General features: G+C 44.2%; 1 protein-coding gene and 1 long non-coding RNA gene across 2 annotated transcripts in view; one reads left to right on the top strand and one right to left on the bottom strand.

The window, feature by feature from the left end:
• LOC132250130 (uncharacterized) overlaps nt 1-17,893 on the top strand; it is a 120,376-nt gene extending 102,483 nt beyond the window's left edge. The window contains exon 3 of the long non-coding RNA XR_009461711.1: nt 14,705-17,893. This is a non-coding gene — a long non-coding RNA (uncharacterized LOC132250130). The remainder of the gene's footprint in view (nt 1-14,704) is intronic.
• The window catches only part of ENTHD1 (ENTH domain containing 1), a 73,133-nt gene that overhangs the window by 50,142 nt on the left and 4,512 nt on the right, over nt 1-18,479 (bottom strand). Inside the window, exons 2-3 of the mRNA XM_006264025.3 lie at nt 17,793-18,002; nt 5,759-5,877 (exon numbers count right to left, since the gene is read on the bottom strand). Of these exons, the coding sequence (XP_006264087.2) occupies nt 5,759-5,877; nt 17,793-18,002 (329 nt within the window). The remainder of the gene's footprint in view (nt 1-5,758; nt 5,878-17,792; nt 18,003-18,479) is intronic.

Below are 18,479 nucleotides of genomic sequence, written 5' to 3'. Positions count from 1 at the left end.
CTCCCATCCCTGAGCGGGCCCAATGTGGGGGGCTGGGGAGGAGCAGGCATGCCCTGGTGTCAGCGGTGACGGTGGGGCCAGGGGGGAAGTGAGCCCGGGCCTGACTTGAGGGCAGTGGGGGGAACGAGCCTGAGCCAAGGGAAAAGCCAACCCGCCACAGCAGTAGGACAGGGACAGCGGGTCCGGCCCAGCCCAACACGGCAGCTACGGTGGGAAAGCAGTGAGCTTACTCCCCCCGTTGAGCCCAGACCCACTCCTCCCGCTCCCCTGCCTCAGCCCTGAGCCTGATCCTCCCATCCCCCTGCCACCACCACGTCGGCCTGGGCCCGCTGCTTCCCCCCTGCCCCCCCCACCATGGTGACCCGGCTTCTCCTCACACTTAGGCCTAGTCCTCCCCCGCACTGGGCCTTGGCCTGCTCCTCCCTTCCCCCCACCACTGCAGCAGGGAGGGGGGAAGCAGGCCCAGACCCCAAGCAGCAGGAGGAAAGGGGGAGTGGGCTCAGATGGGGTGGAACCCAGAGCTCTGTCCACACGCATCCCCTTCCCCCCTCATTCTTGACAGGCAATTGGTTAGTTACTACTATAAACCTGTTGAAAGAGGCCCTTGCTACTTGCCCTCAAGTAATGGATTATGGAAAACAGAATGAACTAAAATATTATAGGAGACTCCAAGGTCCATCAATACCCTTTTCTACTTCGTGCCATTGAAGGGATGAGGTAGGGTGCTTCCACGTGATCCTTAAGGAAACTTTTTTTTATGTAGGTCAGGCCTGTCTAACTGGCAGCCTGGTAGCAGCATGCTGCCCCCAAGGGGTTAATTTGTGGCCCCTGGGCTCCCACCCAGCTGCTGATGTCTAACATTCCAGCTTCAGCAGCAGAGCGGCAGTCAGGGTATCCCAGCTCCCTTTCCCTACTCTGGAGTCCGGTTCCTGCCCCCACCCCAGGGAGCAGATCAGTGTGGCATGGAGACCTTGTGCAGTGTGGTGCAGCAAGGGAGCTGAGGGTGAGGCCAGGGCTTCCATTTGGCATGCAGACTAGAAGCCTGTGGCTTATACTAGTGCAGCCCATCCAGCATGCAGCCTCTAGTAGTGCAGCCCAAGGGAGAAGCAAAGGGGCACATATGGCCCCCAACCACTTAGAAGCTGAACTGTCCTGATGTAAGATCACTGTGAATACGCCATGAGTAGGGACCTACTGAATTCATGGCAGAAATGGGGTGTGTTGAGGCTCCTTTAATCTTGCAGTCTCCCCCACACCCTCCGCCCCCCACCGGTGATTGGTGGAGGGACCCCACTTGCGGCTCACTCCTGATTAGCAGGGAGGTGAAAACTGTGGTTTTAAATATAGCACCATCTTTGCCTCCTTCCACTGATTTGCTGAGGGCACCTGGTGGCCCTGCTGCTTGCTGCTGACAGGTGGGAAGGCAAAAACCATGACGTTTAAAACAGTGGATTTTGCTTCCCTGACAATCAGAAAGGAGTAGTGGGGGAGGGGTACGTGGGGGAATATGAAAAATTAAAGGAGCTGCCATGTATCCCACTTCTGCCATGAATTTGGTAGGTCCCTAGCCATGAGGCAGGAGGAGGATATAGAAAACCTTCAAGACTAAGCAATGTAACTAGCCACGTGATGTGATTCACAGAGCTACCAAATATGTATTTGTCCACATAGTAACTTAAGACTAGTTTTAAAATAACTTCTTTGTGAAGAAACTAGCAAACATAAAATGTTACTAAGGCTAGGGACAGAAGTTGCACATAAACTGATTTAAGTGATCAGAAGTTGGTTTAAACCTGTAACAGAACAGAAGCTCTGTCCACATAAACCAGTTTCAAAATGGCCAAAACTGGCTTAAGATAAACCTGGTTGAATGTAGTATCAGACTTAACTGATTGAGATCAAACCAGTTTATGGAACTTCTGTCCCAGACCCCTTCCTTGTTTAAGTTCAGTCAGAGTCCCACACCATCCCAGCATGCTTTTCAGCCCTGGGATGGGCTCTGCTATCTGCTCCAGTGGAGCAGGGCTGGCCCCACCACTCTGCTCTAGCCAGAGTAGGGGTGGGAGCATGGCAAGATGCTGCCCTCCCCCCCCCCCCCCCCGGCAGACGGGCAGGGAAAAGATTTATCCCCCCACTTTCCCACCAGCACGGACCCCAAACAGGGGTCTGCCAGGCCGGGGCACAGCAGCCTCTGTTAGGCATTTTGACCCACTCGCTGCTTGAGCAGTGGGGGACATGGCCAGCCCCAGCAGGAGCCTGAAGTGAATGAAGACTGGCGGGGGGATTTAATTCCCTTCTCTGTCCCCCGTCCCACCAACACGGACTCAAGCCAGGATCTGCCTGCCTGGGGTGGAGCAGTCCATATCAGGACCCCTCCTTCCCCTTCACTGCTGCAGTGGCAGGGGCAGGGAAATGGCCAGACACCAGCCCAGCATGGCCCCCTGAGGCAAAGGGGACAGGAAGGGCATTTATTCTTCCCTCTTTCCCCTGAGACCCCAGTCAGGGTCTGCCTGGCCAGGGCAGAGCAACCCCTGTCAGGAATTGTCCCCTCCCCCCACCCATTGGAGCAGCAGAGGGCATGGCCAACCCTGGCAGTAGCCTCAAATTAATGGGGGAGGAAGGGGGTTTAATTCCCCCCTCTGTCCCCTGTCCCACCGGCATGGACCTGAGCCAGGGTCTGCCAGGCTAGGGCACAGCAGCCCATGTCAGGACTACTCCCCCTTCCATGCTGCAGGGGGGGGTGTGGCCAGAGGCTGGCTGGCATGGGCCCCGGAGGTGAAGGGGACAGGGAGTGGATTTATTCTCCACTCCATGCCCTCTCCTCCAGGAGGACCACAGCTGGGGTCTGCCAGCCCCAGCCACCACTGCCATCACCTCTGCCACTCGCACCTGGCCAGACAGACCCTGGCTAGGACTCCCAAGGGGGAGAGGGGGCAAAAGAAGGAATAAACCCCCTTTCTGCCTCTTTCACCTCGGGGGGCCATGCCAGCCAGCGTCTGGCCATGCCCCCACCCCTGCCACTGCAGCAGTGAGAGGGGAGCGACCCTGACACCGGCTGCTCCACCCCAGTGAGGCAGACCCTGGCTCGGTGGGACAGGGGACAGAGGGGGAAATTAAACCCTCCTCAGTCTCCATTCACTTCATGCTGCTGCCAGGGCTAGCCACACCCACCACCACTTGAGTGGTGAGGGCAGGGGTGTGAAATGCCTGGTGGGGGCTGCTTCTCCCTTCCCCATCCAGGCACACCCCAGCTGGGGTCCCTTCAGGTTGGGAGTGGAGGTTTAAACCCTTCCCCAATCATACTCCGTCTGGCTGGGGCCTGGCCACACCCCACCACAGCACAGCTTCCCTGCAGCTGAGGGCTTGCTCTAGTGCCCCCAGGCTTCTAGGCTGAGCCACTGCAGGTATGTGCCTGCATTTCTGGAATCAAAAGTGAATGTCTATTCACTTGCAAATCAGTTCAATCTATGCAGATTAGACTAACCTGCAAAACTGAATCAACTCATGCTCAGGCCTTTTGAATGTCTGTACTTAGCCAAAGAAGGAAAAGGATGCTTATGCTACAATAAACAGGCATTTTTATAGGGATGTATTGTCAGGTATTTATTGTGATTTACATAGCTTTATGCATAGCCACAGATATTTACTTTGATTTACATAGCCTTATATTATCTTTCCAAACATATTTAAGGGGAGATATTATTTCTGCTGCCCAGTGGTCATACACCAGAGTGAACTTCATCAACTTGCATAATCCAAACTCCAGTGGCTGGGTAAAATTGTGACATGTTTATTTGCATTGATCAGTTCCTGGTTAATTTAAATGGGACTGCTCATAGTGTAAGATACTACTATATGTGAGTAAGATATGACATTTGGGCACTCTATGTGCACCCCCTTCATATTACTATGATTTCAAAACTGGTGTTCTAACTGGGTTCAACCAGCAGCAGTTTTACCAACTGAAAAGAAAAGGACTCTTTTCCAAGCTGTTAAGAGAGTCCTGTAGCGGCTGTCCTGAAGTGGTCTCAGCTGAAGGTCACCATTTAGAGACCATGAAGGTCCTAGGGAAAGCCTTGAAGATAAAACTCCAAAGTTTCCCATTTAAAAATATTCTATCTCAATTTTAAAAGATAATGGGCAAGGACATATCTACATGTGCATTAATGCGCCATAATTACAGTGCATTAAATGTAGTCCCTGTAATAACAGGTACTAACTTAATGTGTGGTAATTGGCACTGCTGTGCAGTAGTGCCAGCACACAATTTCTAAGTGACACTAGTGTGCAGTAGATTAATTCTACTGCACATTAGCCTGGGTTTCACCATGATATACTAATGCGCAATAGAATTAATCTACTGCACTTTTAGCACCTCATGTAAACACATCCACTTTATATTTCATCAGTCTAATTAATTCTAAAATAAATAAAAACACTGGAGGTTCGTGTAAGTCAAAACAATGGAAAAGATGGGCCTTCAACTACCTGAATTGTGCTTACAAAGAGGATGGAGCTAGACTGTTCTTGGTGATGGCAGATAACAGAAAAAGGATCAATGGTCTCAAGTTGCAGCAAGGGAAGATTAGGTTAGATATTAGAAAAAACTCTCACTAGGAGGGTAGTAAAGCTCTGAAACAGGTTACCCACAGGTTACCCAGGAAGGTTGTGGAATCTCCATCCTTAGAGATTTTTAAGACCTGGATAGATAAAGCTCTGGCTGGGATCATATAGTTGAGGATGGTCCTGCTTTGAGCAGAGGGTTGGACTAGATGACTTCCTAAGGTCCACTCCCACCCTAATTTTCTATGAGTCTATAATTCTATAAGAGACTACTTTGGACCTATTACTTTTTGGATCTTGCTACAGAATTAACAAGCCGTGGCCTGATCAGAGAGAAAAATATACTTACCAGTATGATTCCCTTCAGTTATGCAGGCTAGGCCCCTCAGTCTTAAAACCGTCTTTGAGGAGACTGCATTCTCACTTATAATCTTTGGCTGCAAACAACATTTGATTTGACCCTGGCCAAGTTGTGCCTGTGTTTGTCCTAGAACAGAAATATCTTGGGATTGGTGTGTACATACATCACCCTTCTAATCAGGGTTTAGTGAGCAGCTGAACGCACTGCTGCTTTTCTGCCATTGATTCAGTGATACAATCCTGGGATAACTCTTCAGGTGCACTTTGTGTTGTATTGAGAATACACTGTTGGTACTTCTTATCCTGTGAACCTTTTGGGGATTTATCCTGGGTCAACAGACACAGATGTCTGAATGACTCCACTTTGTCCTAGAATTAAATGGTTTATCCTGGGACAAATGCAAAGTCTGTTCATAGCCTTTGACTCTTAAAGGGCACATCTACATGTTATGCTATGTCACTGTAGCAACCCACTATGGTGACATAGCATCCCTGGGGGTCTACATGTGACTAGCTGCTACTTTAGCGTAGCAACATGCTCCCCTGTTATAGCATGCCACTATGGTGAAGTAGCTACTAAAAAGAACCATGCATAGGGCACATGGTGCAGTATGGGCTGTAGCTGAGCCATGATTTAGTACTTCCAAAAGGAAGTACTAAATCACAGCACAGTAACAATGTTGCCATTGCAACACATGTAGACATGCCCAAATATCAACTAGTTGGAAATTATTCACTGCAATGGTAACAGAATAACATAATAATCAAAATAGACCTATATAACTATCCATTAATCCCTCTCCTCAATTGCTCCATTGTCCCCTGTAGATTTTACCTCTGAAGACTTCTTAGCAATGATTTTGAGTGTCTTTGTTCGTTGGGCCTCTATTGCTTTCCCTGGTGTCGGCAAAAGCTGGTTTTGCTGTGGCACAGATGTTGTCTTAGAAAAACATTCTGTCAACAAAAGATATATTTAAAAAAATTATTTTGGCAAAAGACAAAAAAATGAGTTTTACACAGGTGTTAAATTTCCTGAAGTTAATCGGGTAGAAAAATGTCTCTGAAGCCTCGTTCGGTCCATTAACTGCAGTGCCACCTGCCAATGACTGGTCTGAATGCAAACAGCTTTTATAAGTCTTTAGGATAATTGACAAACCCAAACAGAATCAAAATTCAGCATGGCCCTTCTGTTCTTACCTGCTACCTTCTGTGTTTATGTCCCCAGTGTGTGAAACATACCTTCTTTTATAAACGGGAGAATTAAATATAAGGAGCAGGGTTGTTCTGCTCACTTATGTGAAAATTCTACAGATGAGTGAATGCCCAGCAAACCAGGACCAGCATCATCCCTTCCCTAGCCACCAAACCTTCTAATTATTGCTTAAAAGGAACATTATTCCTGCAGCATGGTAGATGTGTGCGCTGTATTGCAAGTAGCTAGAAAAGCACTTAGGGGCCATTTGAAAAAGATAATGACATTTTTTAAAGACCACAATCTTCCAAAAGAGAATTTTATTCAGAGACAAATGTGGAAAAATATGAAAAGAAAAGAAAAAAAGATTACATTAATTCCTCCTCCTCCTCTTCTTTATTATTATTATTTTGTTAGCTACTATTTCAGACTATTCAAAAGAACTTTCCCCATATACAACCTCTAGCAGTCTGGCTTTTACATGACAATCTCCTACCCCCATGGCCCTGGCACGAATGTAACCTTTCTAAAACTGAAAAGTGCTCCTTGTTGGAGCTCGCCTAGTCCCAGCTTCTGCAATGCTTTGGAAAGTAAAAGAAAGGCTAGATCCTAGGTATTGAAACAAAGTCTCTTGCTTGTTAGCCAGTGATAAAGGACACAACTTTCGTGAATTTCTGTTTTAAACCTGATGCTCGAAGGTCTTATAGGAAAGTTATAACTCAAACATCCACGTGTTTTTTAAATAAATCCAGGTTTGTGTTACAAACTATATTCCACAGTAATTGCAGGTTAGTTGTGTGTATAATGCAACTGAACATTAAAGATATAGGCCACCTAGTTGTGTTTGTCCTGATGATTTAGACAGCTCTCAGCAACAGCTTCACTATTAGTACAGTTGTCCAGCAGCTGTATTGTTGCTACTTTTGCTTATTATCCAGCATTACACTGAAATTGCAAAAAGATCTTGCAAGGTATCAGGTAGATGCAGTAACTCTTGAAGGTGCATGTTTATTTCCCAAAGTGTAGTTATTGATCTCTGAGGTAGCTGTAATGTGGTTAACATCAAGTGCTCACACAGTGAAGGGAAGAATGGATACTAAAGTAAATGAAAACTTTTAAATATATCACTTTGGACTATGGTCATACTAATTATCACAAGATAATCAGGACAAGGGCTAGCCAGCTCTTAAACTAGACATCTCCAAGTAAAATTTAGCTAGTAAAGAAGTGGTAATGATGTTTCAGTATGTAGCATGCTTCTCTCTGAGTTTCAATCTGAATTGTACCCACACCTCTCAAAGGTACTGACCTTCTGTCTTATGAATGAGACAAAAACAGGGTCCCAAAAATGTGAAGTGGCTGATTATTGCAAGTAATAGTTGCAAAATTAGGAGCGTTAACTGTAGTGCGCTGAACATATTGCATTAGATATGGTTAAAAACTCTCTTCTGCAGTTTTCGTGTGATATATGGTATTTCTTCTTCACTTCTTATAGTAATGAAATAACCATACAAATAACTAGATAGAAAAGTAATCTGTTAAATATCTGCCAGGTAACGTCCCTGAAGGGAGTATATTTCTATATTGCTTGAAGTTTTTCTTATATATGCTTTTTTATAAAAATTACTTTGGGAATGAAAAGAGTAATTATATACTTGAAAGAAAAGGCCTTTCCAGTACTCAGACAGTAAAGAGTGAACAAACCACAAAAGGAAAAGGAAGAAAATGGGCCCCATCTTAAAGCAATTAGTGATAGAGTTGCTGAACAAGAAAAAATGGCCTTCTGTTTTTTTAAAATATATATAATAAAAGGATTGAGAAACCAGAAGTCAAGAGACCTCCATTTACTTACTAGCTTTTTTGAGGCACATATTACCACACAAAAACACTAATAAATGTTACATCATCCCTGTGAGTTATGAAAGCATTATCCCCATCTTTCTACCCGACAAATTTTCTACCCAAAACTTCTGAGTCCCAGAATATGGGTTTACCCACAAAACCATCCTTCCTTCCCTCTGGGAAAGAATAGGATATAGGAGAGAGATTTCTAGAATTTATGACAGAACCAGGATTGCTGGGAAGAACCTGGTGAGGTAATCCCCATACTGGCTAGGGGAAGCTATGCTATACTGAATATAGTGGGAAAAGCCTACTTTTGTATTTGGGATTTGGCTAAAGGCCAGCACAGAGCTATACATATATTTTCAGCTAACTCTAACAGAAGTCTGTTTTGGATAAATCAGTCTTAAACAGTCATGGCCTATTTTTTGCCCATAATAAAAACCAGGGTGGTGTTCAGTGCTTTGTCCAGATATTGTCATATTTATGAAAATATAGGAGACCCATGCTCCAGAAATGATTATAGTGATCTAATATTCTAAACTGACTATAATTATGCTTGCTGGCTATATCATAATAACATCATAGGGCACCTATACACATGCTCAGTGCCTGCTCCGATGCGTTCTAATTAATCAACTCTGCTGGGGCATGTTAATTAGCACACTCCAGAAGCCTCAGCATCACATGTATTCAGCATTCCTGTGCTCCAAAATGGTGGCAGGGGCACTTTAAAGCTTGTCAAAGTTTAGTTAGTTAAAGTACCCCTGCTGCTATTTTGAAGCATGGGACACTAAACACACAAGATATTTCAGGTGCTCTAATTAAATCACCCACCCCACCCCAGAGCACATATAATGATGCCCATAGAATCATAGAAAATAGGTCTGGAAGGAAACTTAGAAGAACATGTACAATCATACGAGAGTAGAGCTGGAAGGGGCCTCAGAAAGTCATCTAATTCAGCCCCCTGCTCAAGGCAGGATCATCCATGACTAAAACATCTAAGCTAAGTGTCTGTCCAACCTGCTTTTGAAAATTTCCAAAGATGGAAGTTCCACAGTTTCTCTAGATAGCCTGTTCCAATGCTTCTCTAGGTAGCCTATTCCAAACCTTCACAGTCAGAAAGTTCCTCCTAATCTCCAACCTAAATTTCCCCTGCTAAAGCATGAGACCATTTCTCCTAGTCCTGTCTCCTATGATCACAGAGAAAAGCCCACCTACATCCTTGATGCAATTGCCCCTCAAATATTTGAAGACTGCTATCAAATCCCCCTTTACTCTTCACTTCTCCAGACTAAAAAACTGTAGGTTTTTCAACTTTTCCTCATAAGCTTTGCCTGTGATGTTCCTAACAATTTTTGTTGCTCTGCTCTAGAGGTGCAAAATAAGCATAAGCAGGAACTGCAGCAAGACATGCAGGACGGGCACGGGAGGTATATACAGGGCAAACAGTTATTGTGTATACTTCAAGAAGACCTCACCAGTACCCAAGCCCTGGTGCAGGAGCTAATGCCAATTAGGTATCTGTATCATTATGGACAGGGTGACCAAACAACTTGGCAAGATGATCTCTCCAGAATTAATTTGGAGTTGGCTGAAGCCCATGCACAGAGGGACAATTAGCAGGCAGAGAAGGTCAGCTGTGAGGAGCAACTTGCAGCGCTCCAGTGAGCCAACACAGCTGATGGGAGAAAACTGGCAGCTAAGCAGAGAATTAGACCTAGAGCAGCACAAGTGTGACACTGGACTCCATCATTTGAAAGAAGGGGTCACTCAGGAATTGAGGGGTCTTGCTTCACAGCTAGGAGACCTGCATACTACAAGCAATCAGGATGTGAAAGGGCTGATGAAAGAGCTGGTAAAAGTAACCAGCTGGTATGAGAAGGCCAAAGTGGCCAAGCAGAAAGGGGATGAGTGCCCCAACCACAAGGCCAAGGTGGCAGCCTTGTAGGGTCCTACACAAAGGGTAGAAGGCTGAGCTGGAGAGGGCTCAGACTGAGCTGGCCATAGCTCTGTAAAAGCTGAGTCAGGCACAAGAGACAGGTGGAGAAAATGAGCCAAAGGTTGAAGGGGCAGAAAACAAAGACCCACAAGACAGCCCGGAAAGAGAGGTGCTCCCACAAACCCGCACCCATTGGGCCTGGTGACCAGAAGGGATGAACCAGAGCTTGTGTCTCAAAGCCAGGTCCAATATAGTAGACCCAGGCTAGAAGGCCTAGCTAGATTGTTGGAGCTCTGGCCTCCTCAGCCTCCACCCCTTTAGAGAGAATAACATGATAGTAACACCCATGAGGCTTGGGTTGTGGTGTAAGGGAGGATTAGAGCCACACAATTAGCCCCTAAGGCAGGGGTGGGCAAAATGCGGCCCAGGGGCCAGATATGGCCTGCCAGGCCATTCTATCTGGCCCGCCAGGCCCCTAAAACATTTAGAAAATGAATAGTTATCTGCCCCTGGCTGCCCGTCATGCAGCCCTTGATGGCTTGCCAAAACTCAGTAAGTGGCCCTCCACCTGAAATAATTGCCTGACTCTGCCCTAAGGCTTTATGTGCCCAGCAGGGCACCATTGACTAGCGAGGACCAGCAAGGGTCCAAATGAACTGGGGCCATGCAAATGCCCATGGGCAGCCTCCCTATTATTGTTGTTGTTGTTGTTGTTATTGTTATATTTCCATCAAAGCATGGTGAGCGAGAAGGGAAGGTGCCCTAGGGGTGGAGTAGAGCACAGTTGCAGAACCACCAGGGGGCATCATGGCTGCTCCTGGGACCTCAACATGCTACAGTTCCCCATACTTCTTGCATTAATATATAAACAGTTCAGGTATCTGACTGACTGTCCTATCCTTTCTCTGAGAACATGGCCAAGGCTTCCATTATTACTTTCTCTTACTAAGTTTTTATCCTAATCCCCAGACTCTTTACTTATCTCTGGGCTTTTTTCTCCATCCCCCAGTGAACCCAATCTAACCCCCTGCCCATAACAGAATCATCCCAAAGCAAACCATCCAAGTTCTTGTCTAACCTATTCCTAAAACTACAAACAACTCTGTAGCACAATTAAAAAGCATACTGCTCATAAAGCACCAAGAATCACACTACCCTGCCACAGGTAAGGCAGGGGCAAAGGTACTGTCAATGTTGTTGCTGCAAAGGTAATTAAAATATGCTTAAGAAATGCAAAAAAATTATGTTTTATCTTATAACAATTGCCAGTGCTTTTGGGGGCAGCAGTTGAAAAAAACAACAGTTTAAACAATCTGACTAGAAAATCCTGCCACTCTCTTGCTTCCACAGAAGACTAGAACTAAATTTCTAAGGTAGAAAAAGAAACTATGCATACACACACACGATTGTTATTTTTCTTATGTGAGCTTTTCAGGCTTTATATGTCCTTCACAAGAAGCAAAACCAGCACAACCTTTTTGCATTTGAAGGTTATTTTCACATCACCAGCTCTTAAAAAAAGTCCACAAGAGGAAGGAGTTCAGTTCCTTCACTCTTCTGAAGGACACAAATTTTTACAGTTCTTTGTACTTCAGCATCTTTGGGATCTGTCTGGTAGCACTGGTGCCAATGAGAATTTAGCCATTGTTTTTTCTTAGGAGAGGTAAATCAGAGCTATATTGTGACATTGATTCTATTTATATTTAAAGGAAAAATTACCAAATCATCAGAACCAAATCCACAACTTATTTAGAGAGAACTCATTTAAGTATGGATCCAGCTCAAACTTCAGTTTGCTATTCACATAGATTCTCACACATGCAAGATTGTATGGCTAAAGGTGCTATCAATTATTATTTCAATATTTGCTTCCTAGAATAGCTGTGTAAACTGCCCACCTCTTTTGCCTAAGTTCTTGAAAGACATTTGTCATACAGTATTTCTTGAACATATTTTATTATTCTGTGGTGGGAATGCCAATAGCAGTCAGGCTTGCCAGCTCAAAAGGGCTTCAAGCCTATGGTGGGACTTGCCCACCAATCAGGAGGTGATGGAGGAGAGGCTGCCCTGCCCCTGCCTGGAGGGAGGGGGCGAAGAACCCTGGACCTGATTGAGAACTGCACCTTGCAGGTCCAGCAGACTTTGGGGGTGGCCAGAAACATGGTGCCCGGGCTGGTGCACAGACCAGGACCCTGGGAGCCACTTGCGGCAGCTCAGGTCTACAGCTGCTAGCACTGGGCCAGCAGCTCGGTGCAGACAACACTTCATGGAAGGTCCAGGAGCAGACCAAGCCCTGGCACTGCAGGAGGCGGCCCAGGTCTCCAACCCTTTAGCAGAAGGCAGAGCCTTGGGTGCATGTGAGGGTCCATGGGATGCCACACTGGCTGGCAGGCCAGAAGGAGCAGAGGCAGCTGGGTCTCAGCAGGAGGGGTGCTAGCTTGCCAGCCAGGAGACACAGACCACCCACCCGGGACCCTGGAGCTGTGAGTTACCCGGGAAAGGGGATTACCACAGGGGAGGGGAAAGTTACGCAGTGTAGTGAGGCTGCAGGGAAGCCTAAGTGAGGGAAGGCTCCCTCGGTCTAAAATTTCTCCCTCTGGGCCTGTCCCTGAAGGTCACAATGGAACCTGGAGAGCACTGAAGATTTCCCCTCCCACTGGTTACTGGAGTGCCAATGCCCCTGTGGGCTACTTGAGGGGTTTTGGGGAGGGGGCTTAAGAGGTTAAAGTAAACCTGATGTTGATGCGCCTTATATTTTGAAGGTGAGCGACTTATATGTTGTAATATTGTGCCTTATATTTTGTGCACTTCTATATTTGTGTACTGGTAGTTTAATAGAAACTATAACCCTGCCTTGGGAATCCGCTGGGACCTGCTGCTGTTATTTACTTGTGTTTATTTGTCACTTACCTGGACCCCCGGTGGTGGTAATCCATTGTAGAGTATAAGGTTTATAGTTATATATATCTCTCTGAATATATGCTGTCATATATTTATATCTGTACATATGTTTATATTTATGTCTGTTTTTATCCATTTATGTAAATAATAATACATTTGAACATAGTTAAGTTCCAGATTGTCCTGGCCTGGCTCCTTTGGGACAGAGGGAAACTGAGTAGTCTGCAGTTTTGCTCACAGCATCCCTGCCAGCTAACAATCCCCTTCAGTTGGAGAAGGGAGTACATACCCATGTACACCCAGGCTACAATTCATATTACTGTGAGTGAGAGTGTTCTGTAACATCATTCACCATGGCTGAAGTAGACTATATTCATCCAGGATTCTCTCATTATATTACATGGGGAAAGCTGATACACAATTTTATTGGCAATAAGTTAATATTACTAGTAAACAGAATCTCTCCTCTACACATCACAAAAGGAAAGCCACAGGCTACTGAGCTCAATAGATCTAATTCTCCTTTACATTAAGATTCTTTTACATACATTATAGTTTAAAGTGCCTTTATGTGGTAGATGATACAAAAAGGGCCTGAGGGTAAATGAGAATCTAACACAACTTATCTGCACAATCTCCATACCAGAAAATTGTGAAGGAGATTGAAAACCAAGCATCAGTGGTGTCTTGGGTTATAATTGGGATTAGTCGCTTAACTGTTGTTGTTCTTATTCAGATAAAATATATAAATGACCATCATTTGGAGTCAGGAAAGAATTCTTCATCCTTTTCTCAGGGGTATATTGGTAGGAACCTCAACCAAAAAGTCCCCATCTCTCAACACTGAGCAGGAATGAGCCTTTAGAATTAGACGTGTGCACTCAGAAGTACTATAATAGGTCATACCAATGGTCGATCTAGTCCAGTATTCTGTTCCTAAAAACAGCAGGAGTAAATGCCTTGGAAGGAAAGCACAAGAACAGAGTGTATTCAGATGGAGCTATCTTCTGTCACACCCTGCCTAGCATCTACCATCACTGGCTTAAAGATGCCAGAGAATCCCTGACTGTTTTGTTTAATAGTTATTCATGGGTCTATCATCCATGAATTTGTCTAGTTCAGTGGTTCTCTGCTGGAGTTCCACAGCATAGGTGCTGCCATGGTCAGGTAGAAGTTCCTTGTGCACTTCCTTTAAAAACAGATCAGGAAGTACACTCTTTATGCAGCCCTTCCTGATCCAATCCTGAATGCTCCTCCTGGAAATGGAGGCATGCCAGCCAAATGGACTGTCCCACACCTCTCTGTTTCTGGGAAGAGCTTGTGGGGTTGGACTGGGAAGGGCTGTGGCAAAAGCATGTTCTCTAGCTGCAGCCCTGTGCCCAGCCTTGTGCACTGCCTGGCCAGAAGAGCCAGGCTGGGCTGGAGGAACCCTGTCTACCACCTAGCCAGAGGTGTCAGTTATGGGGACATTCAGGGCAGGTAAGACCACCCTCCTGTTCCCTCCCCCACTGCTCTCCAGCTCCCCTGACCCCCAGAGACACAGGGAAGTTGTCCAGGGTGTAAAGCACATTAGTTATCCCTCTGCTGCTGTCTGCATTAGATTTATTAGATAACACTAGTACAGGCATGAGCATGCAGCAACACTCTGATTGAGAACCATTAAGGTAAGCTGAGGCAGCACAACAGTGGTTCTCAACTTGTGTTGTCACCAAAGTAAAAAAGGCTTTGGAGGGGTATCCTGAATCTAAAAACGTCAAGAACCACTGGTTCTACTCCCTTTTCAAACCTGGCTATACTATCTGCCTCTACAACCTCCTTTAGTAATAAGTTCCACAGTTAGTCATGAGCTGCATAAAGTACTTTCTCTTGTTAGTTTTAAACCTGTCTCCTGCTCATTTCAGGGGATGCCACCTAGTTCTTGTATTCTGGGATGTGGTGAGTAACAGAGTAACTTTGTCTGTGCTCTTCATGATTGGACTCTACCGTTTCCTGTGACTGGATGAAGTTCGGTGGCTCTGCATGAGTGATACCTATCCAATATGCTTATTCTAAGCTTCCACTGCAGGTAACTTAATTGTTAATAATTTGTTATCAATATTATTTTCCCTAGTTAACTTTTAATAGAACTTGGCCTTGGGAAGACTTAATTTAAACTAGGTTGTCAAGACAATCTCCATGAACGAGTACTTGGGAAGACAATACAATGTGAGGGAAAGCAAGCCAATAACTGCAAAAACAGAGGGACTGTAAAACCTAGATTTTTAAATTGAAAAACTAGGCTTTAATATATATGATTAGATGTACTCCTCTACTATAATCTATATATCATTCTGACTGCTCTTTTTTTTCTTTTCTTTTATTTGATTACAATTAACTAGCTGTTAAGGCAGACTTAACAACCCTTAAAACACTCATTTCTCAGGTGTCATCCACTTCAGAACTGCACAGTGTTCTAAGGGTTTGGGAGATCGATCCGCTGGAATTATTTGCAGGGAGAGTTAGAAGGGTTCCTGGAAAATGAAGTGGACTGTGTCTTCTGTCTGACAGCAGGGGGGAATGAAAGCTCAGCAGTTGCAAAGTGGGAGGCATATGAAAAATGTTTGCTTTCTGTTCCTCTGTATAATTTACAAAGAACGAGTGGTGCTCTGAGTGGTACTAAAACCCTATCAGCTAAAAAAATTATTAGACTGAAATTCCAGCCCCTAATGCTATGGTAATCAGATAGTATATCACATATGGTATGTAAACATCAAGCCCATTTTGAAAGACCTTACAAAGGTCTAAGTACAACATGACTGCCAACTGTTTACCAAGCACTGAAGCAGACATAGGAATGGAGTCCCTCTCTGCAACCCAGCAGCTGAACTTCCAGTGCATGTAAGACCTAAAAGTTACTACAGAGCAGGCATGTCTACACATGTAGTTATGCACACCTAAGCTTAATGTGCCTTTGTTTAAGGTGCATTTAGGCAATTTAGGTAAACATCTACACATAGACATGCTAATGCGCATTAAGGCACTTTGAATTTAAGCTGGCATAGCTAAATCACATCCATTGACACACACCACGTTAATATTAAGCATCAACATATGGACTAATGTGACTTAGCTATGCCAGTTTAAATTTGGTACTTGCTATAAGCAGGTATCAAATTTAGGTGGGATTAGCCTAAAATCACCATTTTTAAGGTGCATTCATGGCACACGTGTGGACATGCGCTCTTAATGCAACTTAAAAATATCGGTTTTAGGCTAATCCTGCTTAAAAGGGCCACATGTAGACAAGCCCAGCAAGGGCTAGCACTGAGACTATATACAGTAAATTGTATCAGGTGAGCCATATTGGAACACACCTACAGGTGGTGATATAATCCACTGTCTTGGAAGTTATTCTTTACATGGACACCACATCTAACTTTGTTCCCATGCTGCCCAAGAATTGTAGCATCTCAGGTTTTCCTTTGATGTGCCTGGACAGCATAAGATCTTGTATATTAAATGGACTGCATATAAAATGCAAGAATATCAAAAAAACATAGGGCAGAGTGAAAGGTGCAGCAGCAAACTAAATATTGTACATCTCTTGAGTCTGGTTGGTTGTTTAGACTGTATGTCAGCTTGGATATTCCTGCTACATAACATTTAATTCTATACTTGGCATCTACAACTCACAAAAACAAGCAAAAAAACCCCACTTGGATAAACATTTATTTTTTATATTAAAGCACATCCTCAGTTCAGATAAAATTTACAGCATTTTGAGGAGTGTTTGAGCAGAACTTACTCCTGGCAATATCAATTATTCACCAGCTCTACTCTATTTTTATTTTAAATTTTAAATGTTATGTAGAATTATTTACTCGTGAATGGATAGCCTTTATGTGTTTGTTTCCCCTAATGTATGATGTATAAAAAAGTAGTAGTCAAACCACTGAAAATAACTACCTGTAGGTTATCTCTCACTGGCCTAGAGCCTTCTTGGTTTAGTTCACACCAGGCTACGGTCACCTTATTTGGAAGTTATCTTATAGTTGATGCCATGTGACAGTGATCCTAGAAAGAATGATCAGTCTGAAACCTTGAGAGGTTTTTTATTTGTCACCAAAATATCCCAAAATCAATTTCCTCCTTTTTCATGTGTATGCTGTACTGTTTGGGTGAATTTGAGGGGGTTCTTACTAAATGACAGCTGTCTAGATTCAAGGTTAGTGCCACACAAGTGGTGTGCTGCTACTCTTCTCTACTACTGCACGGAACGCTGATCTCCACTGCAGCCCTGTTCTAGTTGTGCTCTATTTACCTTGATTTTGCCAATGCAGTAGAGTCTTAATTACTGCCTCATTTCTGTTTCAGTCCTAAAATCCCTAAACTACTTTGCCAGGGTTCCATAATGCTGACTTGTAACAATTCTTGCTATTGCAGTCCTAGTATCCTCCACACAGATCTGCTATGGCCCCTTAATTCTGACCCACAGCAGCTCTTCATTCTTCAGGTATAACAAGTGCTTAAAACTAGTTTTAGGTGTCAGTGTTAATATGTAGGCAATCCAGGGGTTAAGAGCTCCAGGAACTGCCCAAAATTACCCTGCAACAAGGCCCTGGGACTCCTATGCACTTTTACCAAATCACTTTAACTTTGATCATTCATACGCTCTGTTTTTTCAGTTTTGAGTAAAGACTGTCAATCAAACCAAGCTTTGTTAAAAACTATGAAACTTATCTGGACAGGAGATATAATTACTGGGAAATAGGTTAAAATACCTCACCATTTGAGAACTAATTTTATTTGAAGTAGTACTAGAAAAGTACTGGAACGAATGCATCACTTTGCTCCTTCATGATTTGCCTCATCACCCTTTTCTTTCCTAAGTTCTTCATCTTTCCTTATGGTATATTTTTCACATTGTTTTGATAATGCAAAGTCCCACCTGTACTGATGTCTAAAGCTTTTGGTACATATGTATTTAGCGTTTAAGGCTGAGATCTTTACCTTGAGCATTTTCTGAATCAGGAGGCTCTGATATGGGCTCAGAGGCAGACATTGTTGGTGAATAGTCCTTGGTGGTAGCATCCTTAGGAACGAGCACTGCATAGGAGGTGCGGCGCCTAGTTCTCCGTGCTACTTCACATTCATTATGCAGCAATTGTTCATCTGTTAACAAGGCAATGAGTCGCTTAGATTTCTCCCTCACATGATAACCTGTTAAAGAAATTAGGCCCAGTGTGAGAAACATTTGATAAACCTATGGAGAATTAACTATCTAAACCTGTCCTGAGGTCCAGATGAATGTCCCTCAGCAACTACAAAATATGCAAAGTAACTGAGAATGCTTAATTAGTTTATAACCATAGGACAGTGGCCCAGGAAATAAAAGCATTGTCTTTTACTAGACTTAACTTTTCTTCAGCTACTTAAAGATTGAAACTGCCTGTGTAGTTACTGAAGATTATTTTTAGGGAGTGATCTTTGAAAACTTTCTTTTCCTTTTTACTTTCTACCTTTGCAGAAAGATAGCAACCCATTCTTTTAACTTTTCCTTTGGTGAGAGAGAGCTCAAGAAGATTTCTTCCCTACCTTTTTTGAGACAAGGAGAACATTGTGGTAGTCCATGTTACTACCAGGCCTTACAATCTATAAACTGCAATCCTCCTGTACAGCAGTGCAAAACAGTGCCAT

The sequence above is a fragment of the Alligator mississippiensis genome, chromosome 4 (assembly GCF_030867095.1).
Source record: "Alligator mississippiensis isolate rAllMis1 chromosome 4, rAllMis1, whole genome shotgun sequence".
NCBI lineage: Eukaryota > Metazoa > Chordata > Crocodylia > Alligatoridae > Alligator > Alligator mississippiensis.
The sequence above is the reverse complement of the archived record's forward strand: the minus strand, read 5'-3'. Positions and strand labels throughout refer to the sequence as shown.